This window comes from Arvicola amphibius, chromosome 12, assembly GCF_903992535.2.
Source record: "Arvicola amphibius chromosome 12, mArvAmp1.2, whole genome shotgun sequence".
Classification (NCBI taxonomy): domain Eukaryota; kingdom Metazoa; phylum Chordata; class Mammalia; order Rodentia; family Cricetidae; genus Arvicola; species Arvicola amphibius.
This window is the reverse complement of record NC_052058.2, coordinates 84,677,364-84,695,554: the sequence shown is the minus strand read 5'-3', so window position 1 is coordinate 84,695,554 and position 18,191 is coordinate 84,677,364. Positions and strand designations below refer to the sequence as shown.

The 18,191-nt window shown below is 41.7% G+C and overlaps 1 protein-coding gene across 5 annotated transcripts in view; it reads right to left on the bottom strand.

Moving 5' to 3' along the window:
* The window catches only part of Ipo9 (importin 9), a 47,044-nt gene that overhangs the window by 5,954 nt on the left and 22,899 nt on the right, over positions 1 to 18,191 (bottom strand). For all 5 annotated transcript variants that reach the window (XM_038349438.2, XM_038349439.2, XM_038349440.2 and 2 more), the window contains 12 exons: positions 18,032 to 18,151; positions 17,828 to 17,928; positions 17,588 to 17,646; positions 16,919 to 17,070; positions 15,210 to 15,308; positions 14,286 to 14,392; positions 13,197 to 13,336; positions 10,997 to 11,156; positions 4,477 to 4,703; positions 2,682 to 2,830; positions 1,824 to 1,952; positions 821 to 1,096 (listed from right to left, as the gene is read on the bottom strand). In XM_038349438.2, coding sequence (XP_038205366.1) covers positions 821 to 1,096; positions 1,824 to 1,952; positions 2,682 to 2,830; positions 4,477 to 4,703; positions 10,997 to 11,156; positions 13,197 to 13,336; positions 14,286 to 14,392; positions 15,210 to 15,308; positions 16,919 to 17,070; positions 17,588 to 17,646; positions 17,828 to 17,928; positions 18,032 to 18,151 — 1,719 coding nt within the window. The remainder of the gene's footprint in view (positions 1 to 820; positions 1,097 to 1,823; positions 1,953 to 2,681; positions 2,831 to 4,476; positions 4,704 to 10,996; positions 11,157 to 13,196; positions 13,337 to 14,285; positions 14,393 to 15,209; positions 15,309 to 16,918; positions 17,071 to 17,587; positions 17,647 to 17,827; positions 17,929 to 18,031; positions 18,152 to 18,191) is intronic.

Genomic DNA, 18,191 nt, shown 5'->3' with positions numbered 1-18,191 from the left:
CAGGAAAACAGATTCCATAGGCACAGGAGGAGAGGGAATAGCCCAGTCAGTAAAGAAACGAGAGTCTGGGGCTGGGCATGGTGGTGAACACTTTTGATCCCAGTACTTAGGAAGGAAGCAGAGGCAGGCAGATTACTAAATTTGAGAGGCCACCCTGGTCTACATAGAGAATTCTAGACTAGCCAGAGCTATACAAAGAGACCACTAAAAAAAAGAAGAAAAAGAGGCCGGGCGGTGGTGGCGCACGCCTTTAATCCCAGCACTCGGGAGGCAGAGGCAGGTGGATCTCTGAGTTCGAGGCCAGCCTGGTCTACAAGAGCTAGCTCCAGGACAGGCTCTAGAAACTATAGGGAAACCCTGTCTCGAAAAAACAAAAAACAAAAAACAAAAAAAAAAAAAAGAAGAGAAAGAAACAGTCTGGGCTGGAGAAATGGGTCAGTGGTTAATGACACCATTGTTTTTGTCGAGGAGCTGGGTTCGGTTCCTAGTATCCAAAACCATTTATAATTCTAGTTCCAAAGAACTCAACTCCTTATACTTATGTATGTGTATGTATGTATTTGTATACACACACACACACACACACACTCATGCAAGGGAAACACTCATACACGTAAAATATATCTTTATATACAGCAGAGTCTATTCACAGGACAGAACATGAGGCTGTCTTTGCTCATGTTTCTTGGGCCAGAGCAAATCCAATTTTACTTAACTGTTCTATAAGAATAGTGAGAGAGTCAAACAACTCAAGGCACATATACTCAATTGATTCCCTGTCACCCATGCAGACAAAAGCCTAGTACCCCACTGCTCTTACCTGCATGACACTGAGTGTCTCCGCCTGCTGCATCTTACTGAGGATGGCACGAAGAATCTGGTCCAGATTCTCCCCAAGTTCCCGTCCTGCCTTTGAGATGAGAGTGGAGACCAGACGGCCCACAAAGGCTGCAGTGAACTCGGAAGTTCGTGGGTCCAGGAGCTGGCTCACCACTTGCATCACATACCACAGTCCATTGTGGCCTTGCTCATCATGCCACTGGGCTACCTGTTCCAGTGTCACCGATACATAGGCCCGCAAGCACTCTCCACCATTCTGTGGAAGCAGAAGTGAGAGGAATAGATGCAGGGAGGTCTCCAGACTGTTGCTGACAGAGGTCTATGCCTCATGGGAGCAGTAAGCCTATAGGGTTCATGTGGCTCCTAACACTAGATGCAGGAATTTACTGTTACAGATAAAGACAGGCACTAATACAATCCTTCCTTTACCCAACCAGCTATCTCAAAACTGCCTACTTCTCATTACAAGGGCCAGTCACCAAGCAAGCTGAGGTTTAACTATAAAGATTTATCTTTGGTAGTTAAAAAAAAAAAATCTCTTAGATGTAGCAATAAGCAGGAGTATTAAAGGTTTTCATGAGATCTCACACAAATTACTGTTTGCCTAGAAATTTCCAATCTGACCAGTATCTACTATCATGTTCCTATACTATAAAGACCTGAAAAACAGCTAACACATCCTTCACCAGGTCTACCGCTTTGTTTACTGTATCAACAGAATCTTCAGAAGAGTTCCAAGGCACCAAGTCTGACACCTAAGCTCCTCTATAGCATCAATAACCAAGCACAGTCAGCCAGATATCTGGCATTTCACACTTTTTAAGGCTGTAGCAGACCTCAGAGCAAACCAGGCTTCTCTAACTAAATTTGGAGTCAAGAGAATTTATTTCAAAAACATAATCACATGTCACTATTTTCCCCCAGCCTACTATATGGCTATGGCTGGGAAACTGTTTTCTCTCTAATTTCCAAGTCTCACATACCTGCATGGTGGCATTATCATCCGTGTGAAGGGTGCATTGTGCCACAGCAGGGAAGGCTTGACAGATAAGGAGCTGGGAAAGGGGAGGCTTTGTATTTCGAACTACTGTGGTGAGGATATCAATGGCTGTCTGAAAGAAAAAAAGTCAAATTACTTTTGGGATGGGAGACACCTAACAGCCAGGATGCCTGCTCGGTAGCTGGAACTCTCAGTGTCATTACAGTGCTTACAGTTTATTAGCCACGGGGTGGGTGGTATCTAACAGTGGTTAGGGGGATGTTTCAGTTGGTAAAGCATTTCTCTTGTCACATAAAGAACTGACTTCTACCCCCAGGATCCGTGTAAAAAGGCAGGTATAGTGGCATGGGTGCTTGTAATCCTAGTGCTGGGGAGGCAGAGAAAGGAGGTTCCCTGGTGCTTGCTGGCTAATCAGCATACCCTACTTAGTAAGTCTCAAGTTGAGAGATCTTGTTTCAAAGGAGGGAGATTGTGTTCCTGACAGACAACAGAGGTTGTCCTCCTGCCCCCACATGTATACATAGACACACAAGCATTGGGGGAAAAACTACCAGTGGTGCATGCCACATCATTGGGGAGAGATAGAGGCAGGCAGATCTCTGCGAATTCAAGGCCAGCCTGGCCTATACAGCTAGTTTCAGAACACACATTCTCACTCCCTTTTGGTTTTCCGAGACAGGGTTTACTCCTGTCCTCATGGACAGAGCAGCTCAGTATAAAATAACATCCCAAGTCTCCAATGCTCTTACTGACTTCCTGTCCATAGGTGGGATCTGTGGGTGGCACCTGGCAGAGTTCTCACTCTTTCCTTCTCCCACTCACAGATCTTGTAACAACTTACCGCACAGAGCCCTGCAGGGATCTTGTCTGCTGGGGCCTGCATTATGCTGACCAGAGTGGGGATCAGCCTCATCTGCATCGGGCCTTGACAGGCTTCAATCTGCGACAGCTCCTTGAAGATGTCCTGAGCCAGCGAGGCCACAACAGGATCTGAAGCGGATAAGGCAACATGGAGTCCTGCCTACTCCTGCTCTAATGATGCTTGTTTCTTGTTCTACATCTAACAAGTTAAAAATGTCTGCACAGATTCTATCTCTCACACTTGGGAAGTGGAGTAGCCTGTCATATAGATCACCTGAAGAACAAGGGGATGCTAAGTCTTCAAAACATATAATGTTTTCATCAGGGAATGGACTTTTTAATAGCTACTCTTAAAGTTAAAGTAGGCTTTTCTTCTGGGCCACCTGGAATGATAATGAAACCAAATGATAAAAGCCTCCAAACCAAAACAAACAAACAACAAAAAAAAACCAAAAACCAAAAAACAAACAAAAAACCCCCACTGATACTTTGTTAAGAAGATAAAAAAGCTGGGTATGGTGGCACATGCCTTTGATCCCAGCACTTGGGAGGCAGAGGCTGGCAGATCTCTGTGAGTTTGAAGCCGGCCTGGTCTTTACAGTGAGTTCCAGGACAGCCAAGGATACATAAAGAGACCCAGACATTTTATGTAGCATGAAAAGATATATGCGGTGTATACTAAGGCATATGTTAAAAGTAACTACAGCATTGCTTGTAATAAAAAAGCCAACCAAACAAAAAAGATCTAGCTCTCCATTAACAGAATGGGTAAATAAAAGATACAGTCATTTCATAGAAAACCAATGAAGCCTAAAAAGAATGAGATCAACAAGCATGGTCTTCAGGACACATTTTTCAAGTAAAAACAAAACAAAACAAAACAAAAAAAAACCAACCAAATAAATTAAATAGCATGTTTTGTAGAATATCATATTTGGTAGGATATATATTTCTACACATCTTTTAGCTTCAATAGTAAAAACAAAAAATATTCTTAATATTTTTTCTGGTACATAGGTGTAACTATACTGACCATAAAAACTTAAAATGCTTTTAAGTATTAATAGTATTAAAAGTATTAATAGAGAGAAAATCCTGTAATCCCACCACGTAGAAATAACCTTCTGATACATTTTCTCCTGGCATTTTCCCCCCGAGTATACAAAGCTATACACATATCCTCTTTTAAAATAAAAACTAAAACTTCATATAATATTTTATGCATGTTCTGGGGGAAAACTATCTTTTCACTTAACTTTTACTATTATTAAAAAAAATCCATGCTGGGTATGGAAGTATGAAAGCCTGTGTGTATAATCCACACAAAGGCTCAAACTCACAGGGTGGGAGGTAGCTTGGCAGACAGCACTTGCTTCACATGTGCAAGGTTCCTTTGCATGTTTCCTTAGTATTTTCCTCCCCAGTGCTGGGGATCAAACCCAGGGTCTGGTACATGCTCGGTTAGGGCTCTACCACAGACCCGCACCCCCAGTCCCAGGATTTCCTTTTCCAGACCACTCAGGAAGTTACTTCCTCTCCTACTTCATCACCAGTTTTGAATTACATCTTTTTGTGTTAGTCTTTTACTCACTATCTTTCTTGGTCCTTATGAGAATAAAATGACAGAAACTGATTTCTATTCTGTAATGCAGCTGTATCTATACGAACTATTTCTTTGCTATGCTGTTAAGATGACTCCAGGGACAGCTTCCTAAACCCACCAGTCACCACTTCTTTTGGCATGTCTCATCAACACAGCTTTCCTGATAGCATACCATTACTGTACTTCAGGAAAATGGCGATGGTGAAGGGACAGATTTTGCCTTCCACGCTTGCTGTGAATTCTGGGTCAACAGTACAAACGATGCACAGGGTCTCCATCACCAGGTTGAGGACCTCTGAGCTGAACTGGGCTGCTAGGTGAATTAGTCCATCAAGGACGCTGGGGAGGAAGGGCTGAAGCACATGTGTACTCTCTGAGACTTTCAGCTGATCACAATAACTAGAGAGAGACAGAGAGAGAGAGAGAGAGAGAGAGATAATTAAGAGTTACTCATAAGCAGACCCTTCAATGCTTAGGCTTTCCAATCTTAGATGACATGAATACACAGCTTTATAGAGCCACTTCTATAGTTAGCTATGGTTTTATATCTTTCTGTAGCATACTACATGAATATCAGCACCTCTAATTCTACCTTCTTAAAATATCAAATATTTTGAAAAAAGTTCATTCCTCTCCAGTGATGAGGCAAATTCAGTTATATCATCACACCCAAACTATTAAGATACTAGGTTAAATGTCTTATGAGTCCTCAGACCAGTGTTAATTACCAAGGTTTGGATGTATAAAGCTGGCAAGATGGCTCGGCCAGTAAAGGCACTTCCCCCAAGCCTGATGACCCGAGCTGGCCCCTAGACGCTACACAGTGGGGGAGAGAACCACTCTTGGAGTTATTCTCTGCTTCCGCCTGTATGCTGTAGCTCATGATCAGCCTGGTCTACAGGGCATGTACAGGCTGCCAGGGCTACACAGTGAGACCCTGTCTCAAAAACAAAACAAGACAACTCACAAAAAGAAAAAACAAAAACCAAATGTAGTCTTAAAACATCTTTTCATTACAATTGTATAATAGGAGACTTTTTTAATTTCCATGTAACAAATTTTTGTGCTGAGTTTTTGGGAGGACAAAATTGAGTTTAATTTATGTAAACAGTCTTATGTGTACTTACAAAGTTAATACTTTACCTTTGGGGTCTAAACTTCTCTATGCAGGTCTATTCACCTCTTAATCAACAAATATTTACTGAATACTGATTACTGTCTCTCACAGGATACAAATGCTACAAACATATTGTTTAAACCTTCACTTTCCCTCTTTTCTGATGGGGATGGAGTTCAGGGCTTTGCACATACCAGGCAAATTCTCTACCATGGAACTACACCTCCAGTCCAATGCCCTTTTTCAGAATGGTAGTAGCAGGGGATGAGCTAGCTGGCGAATGGCTCAATGGATAAAGGTGTTTTGCTGACAAACCTGGGGATCTGAGTTGGATCCCTAGGACCCACATAGGGGAAAGAGAGGACTGACTGCCACAAGTTGTTCTTTGTGTGCTTTGGTTGCAGATGCCCACATGTCCTCCCTTAATTAAGTAAATTAATTTTAATTAGTTAAAAATTACAATAGAATGACAGTAATAAATAAAAATAAAAACATTGTTTCTCTAGATAACACCCTGTTAGTAGGTAGTCAATAATTTTTTTTAAAGACAGGGTTTCACTATGCAGTCTGACTGAACTGGAAATTGATATGCAGACAAGACTGGTCTTGAACGCAGAGTTTCACCTGCCTCTGCCTCCAGAGTGCTGGGCTGAAAGGTGTGTGTCATCACATCCCACTCTTGTTGGTTTTATAGTCACGTAAAATTCCACAGTGACCAGTGAAGCTACGGTTTGATGGGCTTGCATTTGCCATAGACTTGCTTTTTGCTCAGACCTTACTTCTTTCCTTTTCTTTTAAACTGTTTTGGATTTAATTCTTTTTAAAAAATGTTTATTTATTTATATGTATACAATATTCTGTCTGTGTGTGTGTCTGCAGGCCAGAAGAGGGCACCAGACCCCGTTACAGATGGTGTGAGCCACCACATGGTTGCCGGGAATTGAACTCAGGACCTTTGGAAGAGCAGGCAATGCTCTTAACCTCTGAGCCATCTCTCCAGCCCCGGGATTTATTTAATTCTATATGTATGAGTTTTGCCTGAAACAACTCATGTGCCTAGTGCCTGAGAAGAGGGCGCTGTAACCTGGAACTGGAGATAGTTGTAAACCACCATATGGTCACTGCTTATTGGTTCTTCCAGAATATATTTCTTACAAATAACTGAAAAATCAAAACTTTGATTACTAAGCTTACTATTTATTGACAAGTCTACACTACTTCTCTTTGCTTTAGCAACTTTGTACCCTTAGATCTTGAAAAGGAAAAAGTCGTAGTTCCAGAGCTTTGTCCCTACCTTCTCATGGCTTCCTCCCATCTCCTACTATAGACGGAGTAGGAGCTTCCGTCTGGATCACTACAGCTTCCTAGCTGATGCTCCAACTCTTAGCTGTATATTGCTATACTGATTTGAGCCAAGAAGTGGATCTTTTTAGAACAGAAAATTAGCATCATTGCCCTTGTAATTAAAACAAGATAACAAAACAAGAGCTGATCAAAGTGAGGTGTCATTTCAGCCTTTGGAAGTTAGACCTGGGGTGGGAGTGGAGGCTGGAAAGATAGCTCTGGGGTTTAGAAGAATTGTTTTTGCAGAGGACTCAGGTTCAATTCCCAGCACGCACATGGAAGCTCAGTTTCACAGTGCTGGACTTCCTAGTGCACAGACACACACACAGGCAAAACACCCATGCACATTAAATTAATACATACATAATTAATAAAAAAAAGCCAGTTCCCAGCACTTGGGAGGCAGAGGCAGGCATATCTCTGTGAGTTCGAGGCCAGCCTAGTCTACAAAAGTGAGTTCCAGAATAGCCAGAGTTGTTACACAGAGAAACAAAACCAAAACCAATAAAATCCCCAAACAAACAAAAAAACCAAACAAACAAGAAAACAAAACCAACCAACCAAACAAACAAAAAACCTGAAAAAACATCAGTCATAAATATGACTAGAGAAATCTGACAGAAGTCTAATTATGTATCAACAAATACCTTGTTTCAGAAATCATTTAAGGTTGTTTATACTGTCATATAAGCAACTGCATGGGGAAATAAATTAAAGATGGGGCTGGAGAGATGGCTCTGAGGTTAAGAGCACTGGCTGCTCTTCCAGAGGTCCTGAGTTCAGCAATCACATGGTGGCTCACAACCATCTGTAATGAGATCTGGTGCCCTCCTCTGGCGTGTGGGCATACATGGAGGGAGAATGTATACATAATAAATAAATAAATCTTTAAAAAATAAATTAATTAAAGATGGTACAAAAGGAAAAAACAAGGATGCTATGATGAACAAAAATGTTATATTTGAAACTCCAGGGGTTGAAGAGATCTCAGGGGTTCAGGCACAGTCTGTTCTTCTAGAGGACCTGCTTTTGTTTCCTAGCACCCATACTGGGCAGCTCACAACTGCCATACATTGTATCTCTTGGGCCTCCAGAGATATCTGCACTCAAATGCACATGGCCACATACAAAATACTTAAAAATACAATGAAACTTGAAAAGGAAACTCCCCAGAGTCCAGCAATGGTGGTGCACGCCTTTAATCCCAGCACTCGGGAGGCAGAGTCAGGTGTATCTCGGTGAATTTAAGGCCAGCCTGGCCTACAGAGCAAGTTTCAGGATAGCCAAGGCTACATACACAGAGAAACACTGTCTCAAAAGGTCAAGAAAATGCACAAAAAATAAATAAATAAAACAAAGCAAACAACCCCCCCAAAAAACAAACAAAAAAGGAGCAGTGAGTACTTCTTAACCATTGAGCCATCTCTATGACCCAAGATTTATTTTTGTTATTATTTTTATAATTTTGGGTGTGTGGGGGTATGTGTGAGAATACAGAAGTTTATAGAGACCAGAGGTTTTTTGAGCCCCACTAGAGCTGGACTAACAGGGGGTCATGAGCTGCCCCATCTGGGTGCTGGGACCCCCAACTTAGGTCTTCTGCAAGAGAAGGAGGCACTTTTAATTTTGTTATCTCTCCAGCCCCCCAGGGTAGCTCTTAGAACTTACAGACAGGGTTTAGGGGATCCAGTGTCTGAGGTCATTTATATAACTCTGTAAAGGTATGAGTGCCCATTACTCTCTGGCATTACGGAAATCAACAGATCACTGCCTAAGGAGTCACTAAGAATTATACATTAGGTATTAAAAATATCTCCACATTAAAGATTTTTATTTATTTTTGAGTAAATGTTTGGCTGTATGCACATGTATGCATGCAGGTGCATGTGTCTGTGTACATGTAGATGCCAGAAGAGGGCACTATGTTCCTTATCACTTTTCACCTGCTCTTCTTTGAGGCACGCTCTCTTCCTAAACTTAAGGCTTGTTCCCTCAGGTGACTCTCCTGTCTCTTCCCACTTCCCTTGGAGCTGGAGTTATGGAAGTGTGCAGGGTGGCCAGCTTGTTACACAGGTGCTAGGGTCTGTTTGTCTGTCTGTCTTTCTTTCTTTCTTTCTTTCTTTCTTTCTTTCTTTCTTTCTTTCTTTTTTTTTTTTTTTTTGAGACAGGGTTTCTCTGTGTAGCCTTGGTGGTCCTGAAACTCACTCAGTAGACCAGTTCAGGCTGGCCTTGAACTCACAGAAATCCATCTGCCTCTGCCCCTCAATGCTGGGATTAAAGGCGTGCATCACCACCACCCAGCAGGTGCTAGGATCTTAACTCCAGTACTCATGAGTATACACTGAGCATTCTTAACTGCTGAGCCATTTCTCCAGCCTCTCACTATTTTTTTCTGACTATAAAATTTAAGCTTATTGTAACCAAACACACACATACACATGTATGTATATATATACACACATATGCATATATGTACCACACACACACTAAATGAAAGTGTTTATTTTCTAAAACACCCCAGGAAACAAGGGTGTTTACCCTGAGTAAACACATATCAAACTCTTCTCAGTTTGAACATTTCTGTGTAATCACAACACAGAATAGACTCATTTCTTTTACCAATTCATAATCTACTTTTAAATTTATTATCCTGGTTTTATTCCTGGCCCATTTTTAAACTTTTAAGTAACATACACACATATATAGATTTTTAATGGTTTTGTTCTTATTTTGTAGGCAAAGGCTTTTAATTTTTCCTTCCTTCCTTCTTCCTCCCTCCCTCCCTCCCTCCCTTCCTCCTTCCTTCCTTCCTTCCTTCCTCCCGTTTGTTTTCGAGACAGGGTTTCTCTGTAGCTTTGGAGCCTGTCCTGGAACTAGCTCTTGTAGACCAGGCTGGCCTCGAACTCACAGAGATCCACCTGCCGCTGCCTCCTGAGTGCTGGAATTAAAGGTGTGAGCCACCACCGCCCAGCTAATTTTTTTCATAAAAGTATTATTATTTATTTATGTGTAAGAGGAGGTCTAGGGTGTTTCAGATCTAGAGCTGGAGTTACAGGTAGTTGTGAACTGCCTGACTGGGTACTGGGAACCAAACTTGGGTCCTCTTCAAGAACAGTATGTGCTCTTAACTGCTAAATCATCTCTCCAGCACCTGCTTTTAATCTCATACTGACAACTGTCCACAGGGATGTCTAAGGCTTCAGGAAATAATTAATTCATGCAGATGAAATCAAGTTTTACAAAGGTCAGAAGCAATATGGGCAGTGGTTAACCAGGTTAGGGCTCCCTCCTTAGAATGGCTTCAGAGCTTTCTGAAAAGCTGTATGTGGTTTCTCTTAGTACAATACATTTTAAATTCATTTAGATCCAAAGATCAGCTTTACCAAGACTGCAAAGGAAAAGATGGTCTTTGTTCATGGCTGTGCCACTCACTGTTCAACACTTAACAGCAGTGCTCCCTAAGGATATCCCTCCCAGCATCCCTCTTTTTCTCTCAATGCATGGTTTCTCGGTTACTGTTTCAAAAGTTAAGAAGATAGGACAGAAAGATAAACTGTATTTCTCATGCATAGAATTCAATTGAGATGCTTAAATTTGAACCTTAAATAACACTGTTCAGGCCTGGGGATAGGGGTTGGCAGTTAAGAACACTTGTTTCTGTGGAGGACCCGGCCTTAAATCCCAGCACTCACAACTGTCTATAGCTCCAGTTCCAGAAGATCCAGCCAATGTCCTCTTCAAACCTCTATGGGCACCAAATATGCACCTGGTATACAGACGTATGTGCAAGCAAACACTCATCCATGCTGACTATTAAAACTCTAGTCTGAACCTATGAAAAAGATATGAAACTGGAAAAAATGAACAGTGTTTCTAAGCCACATTCTTTCAAATTTGGTTTCTAACACAGGGATTATCAACACAACGATGTGGTTGCTAGTCAGACTTATGTCCCTCGACAATACTACAACTCTTACACAAATTACTTATCACTCAGAACCCCTCCACTGAAGAAAGAAAGCTGCCTAGGTGACTTTACATCTGGAGCGAATTTTAACAGGAATAAGGAACAAAAGGGAACTTTCTGAAGTCACCTGCATTGCTTATTTTCCTTTCTTTCCAATATTCCTCCTGAAGGAGAGCTTCAGGAGAAATTTCCAAACATTATAATGCATGGGACAGCTGTGATGTTCTCTGCCCGAGTCAGTTTCTCACCATTTAGCATACTTACCCCCAGATGGCTCTCACAGCAGAAATCCGAACTGATGGGGGCTGTGTTTCATGAAGACCACTAACTGTTGCCTGTAGAAACTGCTGAATCAGTTCAGGAGACATAGCAACAGTGAAACGACTGGCAGCCCAAAGTGCCCGTCCCAAGAGGAAAGGAGACGCTAAAATGAAAGAGCAATTACAGTTTAGACAATGAAAAGCTCCTCTTGCTCCCCTCCTTCCCAACTCCATTTCTCAAATGTTAAATAATTGGATGGTGGGCTGGAGAGATGGCTCAGAGGTTAAGAGCACTGGCTGCTCTTCCAGAGGTCCTGAGTTCGATTCCCAGCAACCACATGGTGGCTCATAACCATCTGTGATGGGTCTGATGCCCTCTTCTGGCCTGTAGGCATATATACAGACAGAATATTGTATACATAATAAAAAATAAATATTAAAAAAATTGGATGCTACATATGTGACTTATTTGAAAGAAAAAGCAGTTTCATATAAAAGAATATGCACAATGATTAGTACAGAATCAATTTCTTAATTCTACCTGACTACTAAATATTCTGACTAAAGCCCTTGTTATTTCTTGCCTATACTATAGTTCATCTAAATCTTTCCCCACTGCCACTTTCTTCCTCTATTGTCAACACTAGAACATAAATTACAGCTCTGACTATGTTATCCCTTTATTAATAACCTGCCAATTAATTTTATAGTCCACCAAATATGCACAACACTAGTGATGGCATTCAAGCCTCCCTTTAAGGCTACAAAACTCAAGCACATACCCAGTCCTGGAAACTCAACCTTGCTATGTCAACTCTGGACTTTGTTTAAATTAGAAGTCAACACATTCCTCTTTTATATCACTCCAGTGATCTCTTAGGCAAGTAATCCCAATTACCTCTGAGCTCCTGTAATTCCATATGCTCAGTGTCCTCATCTGCTGCATTGTGCTTGAGAGTCTATCCACTAGTGTAAGAATTACTACCTCTTGCTAAGCACAAACTGCTTGAGGAGACTGAACTTATTCAGCCTGTCAAAGAGTGTAGCTTAGTCATTCACACTAAAATATGTAATTGACAGGAATTATTGAATAGGTCCTAACAGACCAGTAAATAATTACTAACACTTTAGATATACAGAGGCAATAATTGCCTAGGTATGGACCAGGTGTTCCTTATAGCTAAAATTATTCTTCTTTAATTTAAACATTTCATAATATTATATGTATGAGTGTTTTGTCTGCATGTATATTTGTATGTTATATGAGTGCCTACTGCCCAGAGGCCAGAAGAGGGCATGGCATCTCTGGAACTAGAGTTACAGACAGCTGTGAGTCAACATTTGAATGCTGGGAATCAAACAGCCAATGTTCTTAACTGCTGAGCCATCTCTCCAGGCCCCCAAATCATTTTTTTTGGGGGGGGGTTCAAGATAAGGTTTTTCTGTGTAGCCCTGGCTGGCCTCGAATTCAGAGATTCGTCTGCCTCTGTGCACCAACACTGCCCAACTCCCAAAAATCATTTTTAAAGGAATATCAAGACATTAACTATTTGTTTTCATTACTTCACAAGTGAACAAGGGCACTTTCCAGAGGTAACATGCACATATATGACATCATGACTACGATAACTAAAGGAATGGACACGAGTCACAATTCTTGTGTTTTTGTTTAAAGATTTTAATCTCAATTATGTGGATGTGTGTGAATGTGTACATGACTGTAATGCCAGTAGTTGCCAGAAGAGGGCATCAGCTTCTTTGGAGCTTGAGTTACAAGTGGTGAGCCATACCCCTTGGGGTATTAAAGAACTGAACTCAAATCTAAATACACAAACATACACAAAACTAAGAGACGGAGGGAAAGAGAGAAGAAAAGGGGGCTAAGAGATGGCTCAGGGGTTAAGAATGTTTGCTCTGTAATCATTAGGCTAAGAGTTTGGATCACAGCACCAATGCAACAAGTCAGGAAATATCTGTAACTCCAGCTCTGACAGAGGCAGAGACGAAGGACTGGGCTTGCTGGATTTTGGTCTAGCCAAGGCGCGACCTTGCCTTAAAGGAATAAACAGAGAGCGATATAGGATACTGGACAACCTCTTCTGGCCTATGGTATGCATACATACTCACACAGACACACAAACAAAGGGTATGTGAATTAATAGCAAGCCCCAAGATCTAGCATCCTGGCATACATTAAAACATACCTGACAGGTTAAGGTCTGCAAGGATGACGTTGGTCAGGAACCCATGCATGTCAAAATGGATCCTGCCATTTTTCACACTGTCAGTGATGATGGACTTCACTGAGCCTAGAGCAAGCATGCAGGCCTCATGGATTTTCCACCTGCAAAAAGGATATTGCAGTTGCTAAAACAAACTACACTTCTGAAATAAAGGTATTTGAGGTAAGGCCAGGTAGAAAAGGGTATTCCAGAATGATCTGACCCCAAAGTTATTTATCTTTATTTCTAATTCATTTATTTAAAACAATATTTTTACATCTGCCTGCCTGCCTGCCCACCAACCTACCGTGTAGGATCATTTACTAGCAAAGACATGCATGCAGAGGTCAATCCATTACTTCTATGCTGTGGGTTCTTTGAACTCAGTTCATCAGGCTTGACTTTAAGTGTCTTTACCTGCTGATTCATCTAATCAGCTATTATTATTTATTATTATTATTTTGGTTTTTCTGTGTAGTCCTGAAACTTGCTCTGTAGATCAGGCTCGCCTTGTACTCAGCAATTTGCCTGCGTCTGTCTGAGTGCTGGGACTAAAGGCATGTGTCGTCCCTCCACCCCAGTCCTTATTTTTTTGAGACAGGGTATAACATACGCTTGCCTCAAACTCACCATGTATCAAGGAAGAATGATCTTCAACTTCTAAATCTCTTGCCTCTAGCTCCCAAGCGCTACTACAGAAGTCATGTACCATATCCAGTCGCAAGGGAGCTTAGAGCCTGTGAGACAGTGCATGAGTTTTATGGGGAGGGCTCTGGTTTCCTGTGTTTCCACCCAGAAGAGATTTGGGTTCTTGTGTTCCCGAGACGTACCCCACTTTAATAGTGCCATTGGCCTATCATAAAGGATGAGAGCACTGCATACACGCATGCTTGTTACCACATACATGCACTGCCTGCCCTCCTGCCTCTGTGAATCCTGCCAGAGTGTCTGGTGCCTTCAGAAGCCAGAAGATGGAGGGCGGGTCTGCTGAAACTGGAGTTATGGATGGCTGTCAGCTGCTTGTTGGCTGCCATGGGGATGGTGGGCAGCCCAGCTTCTGCATGTTCTTACCAGTGCTCAGTGCCACTGCTTTTGGTCTGCTCAGCTTCTTGTAAATGCCGAGTGGCTGCCGCAGCCAGGGCTGCTGCACTCTCATTCTGGAAATCTGTGGCCACAGCCTAGGGAGAGAGAAGATCTAAAAATAAATGTATGTGTGTGGACGGTTCAAACACTTGACACACCCATACTAAAACCTGATCAGGTATATTAAAAGTGACCCCATTAATTCAGGGTCTCTGATGAAATTCTGTAGTGTTTATGCCTACATAGCTCTAAATAGTTGATGTGTTTGGCTCTATTAAATGAAGCATTAAGTAAAAAAATGATAGTTAGCTTTGGATGACAATGGACCAGAAATTTATTATCTTGGATCATGAAGATTTGAGGCCACTATAGCACATTTTTTTCCCTGTTCTACTTCTTTTTTGGTTCAGCAATTCAGTCAAGCTGACTTTGCACATGCTACGCAAGTGCTCTACTACTGAGCTATATCCCCTGCTCCTCGTGTAAGTCTATCACACAGGTGCCTTAGAAGCACTCAACAGTAATGAGACATAATTCACCAACAAACCCAACAGGATAGCAGTTTCTTCACAGCACGCTGGCCTAGAGACAACCCTGTGCTCCAGCTGGAGAAGCCAAAGAAATCATGAGCTGGTGTTGCATGCTCATCTCCCAAGAATCTTTTTAAGTTTGCCAGCTTCTGGTTTGTGCCATGGAAGTTGGCTAAATGGAAGCATTCCTGACACAATGAACCAGTTGCTACAACTTTGGAATTTCTAAGTCTCAAATTTCTTGAGCAACTTTCTTAAATCCTTAAAAAGGTCTAAGGTGAAGCTGCCCAATAGTGCTGCTTACCTTGGGTTAGATGTCTAGGAAGAAGAAATTTCCAATTACTGGAGGGTTATTTGGTTGAAGTAGCAACGTAACTCTTACCAGCAACAAGTCTTGAGCTGCAATTCTTACAGTGTAGGAGAAAGTGTCGTCATCCTCATCCTCTACAAACTGCTGTGGGTTGGCTGTCCACACTTTAATCTGAGAGAGGACGAGGTCAGTTACTGTGAGGCTGCCATTCTGGTCTATATGTTCCTTCTTTTTATCAGCAGCCATGGGAAACCTCAATCTTTTCTCCCAATCACACTCCAGTCTAAGGTCTTTTTCTTTTTGAGATGGGGTCTTGCTATATAGCCCTGGCTGGCCCTGAACTAAGAGGCATCTATCTGCCTCCCAGTGTTTTAAAGTCTTTTTTTTTTTTTATTGAGAAACAAATATTTATCCAAATTTGTAGAGATGGCTATTTCTCTGTAGCAGAATCTTCTTTAGAATTTGACAAATTTGCCAGAGAGGCGGCGGTGGCACACACCTTTAAAATCAGAACAAGAGGCAGAGGCAGGCAGATCTCAGTGAGCTCAAGGCCTGCCTGGTCTATAGAGTATGTTCCAAGACAGCCAGGGCTACACAGAGAAACTCTATCTCGAACCACTCCCCAAAAAGAATTTGACAAATTACTTACTGTCATCAGCTTGTTACTGTGATAAATAGATTTTTCTGAATATACTGGGATATTTACTATAAAATTATACCAATTTTTGTGTTGAAAGATAGTTATTTATATATCATTTTCTTTTTTTAAATTACATTTATGCCCATGAGGAATCAGTTCTCTCCCACCACATGGGACCCAGGACTAAACTCAGGTCATTAGGCCTGGTGAAAATGTTTTTGACCGGCTGAACCATCTCAATGGCCTACACTGATGTATTCTTTTTCCTCATGCTAACACTACAGAATTGTATTAATTCTGAGAGCTTCATATAATGTGTTTTGAACATAATCACTACTTCACTCTTTCCTGCAACTCTCCCCAGATCTGGGGAAATTCATTTACTTTTTTTTTTTTTTTTTTTTTTTTTGAAGATAGGATTTTCTCTGTGTAGCCCTGGCTGTATCCTGGAACTTCCTCTGTAGACCAGGCTGGCCTTGAACTCAGAGATCCACCTACCTCTGCCTCCTGAGTACTGGGATTGAAGGTGTACTCCACCACCTGGCTGGAGAAATAATTTTTTTAAAAGATGTTGTTACTCTTTTGTTCCTTCTCTAAATGCAACTCAGAAAGCCATTGAGACTTCAATGTGGCTAAAGAAGGCGGCAGTAGTGGCGCACGCCTTTAATCCCAGCACTTAGGAGGCAGAGGCAGGTGGATCTTTGTGAGTTTGAGGCCAGCCTGATCTACAAGAGCTAATTTCAGGACAGACTCCAAAGCTACAGAGAAACCCTGTCTCAAAAAACAAAAACAAAAACAAAAGAAGCAAGTTGATGGCAGGAACAGCAGCAGCTGAAATTAAAAGTCTATTACTATACCCTGCACACCACCAAAACAGAGTTGAGTCCGAATAACATTTTCTTAGCTTAATCTGGATTTTCCTAATGGAAAAGTGTTCTAAAAGTTTAGCTAACATTAGAGTTGGTAAAATTCCTAATCCTCAGGGATTTGGTTGAGAAAATAATGCCAAATTTTTTTCTAGGATTTCACATAAAGTTAGTCTCTTATTGTCTGTTTCAGAAATGAGATGTCTACTTGACCAAGCTGTCACATTCTTCAAGCTTCCAATACAAGTTAGTAATTGTCCCCAAGTAGCACTTACCTGCTCCTCAGTAATCTGCATATACAGGATGATGTAGTAAATAAGCTCGGGCAGAGCCTTTTTAACGGTGCTTTTGAATTTGCTGTTTTCTAGTAGCGCATGGACAAATTCAAAAATGCTAAAGACGAGGTTCTCAAAGCCTAGGACTTCTCCTACAGGGGTATATAAGAGTAGAAATTAATAAAAGAAAACATTCACTCCGGAAATAAACTACATTATCTTTGTATATTAACTGAAAATGAAAATACTTGCTAATTACTCCTGAAGTATTGGTAGAGGAGGCTTTAGCTTCCTTCTTTAGAGTCAAAGAAAGTAAATGCTTTCAAGAGTAAAAGAATCATAAACATTGAACATAAACATTCCCCAGCATGTCTATTTTTGATCTGAAATACTTAAATACTGATATAGAAATGGAGAGTATCATCTGGGACGCCAAAGAGGCAAAATATCACAGGTAGCTGGATTAGACACTGCGGCAACTCGCACGCTATGATTTCTAGTGGACTCTGAGTCCCCAAATATGAGATGGAAGGCACGGATTCTCCATGCCTCACACGATACACTGAAAGATGCTTTCACTGCCTTCTCGTTTTCCGCCTCTCACTTGTCTTTGCCAGATTCCTTTCCCTAAGAACCGGTATTTCTGTTAGGGTCCGATACACTACATACCATCTGAGTCCACAGGATCTTCCACTTCTTCCGTGTAATTCACTTCTGTCCTCACATAAGTATGACGCAGAGTAAAGGCAGAGAACCCGGAGTCTGCTGTGCATGTAGTCTACAACAGAGTGCCAGCACCCGACACTAAGAACACACACACCACCAAGAACCAAGAGCACATGACTGTGAGACCCAAGGATAGACCCCCAACTTCAGGCAGCGGTCCTTTGGGTTCTCAGGAAAGGATATAAAGCAGCACTTTCGGTTAGAGTGTTCCAAACAATGGGCAGGATCTGCTGCATGGAGGACACCATGTGCTTTGGGAAATTTTTCACCAAGGCTGTTACTGCCTGAGAAAAGAAAAACAAAAAAACAAAAACCCCCTGAGTAGCACAGAAGCAATGACTTCTGATTCCCTCTCAACTCCAAGTCTCACTGATTGTATATCTTTACCTTTAGAACCTCCATCTTAAAACCACTGTCAGATGTGGGGCCGTCTGGCATCTGGAGAGCATGAACAAAGGCCTCTGTGAACTGCTGAACCACGGGAAAGATCAGGACTTTGGCTGCACCCTGACAACAGAAACCAAAGTCAATGCTCAACAAACCTCCA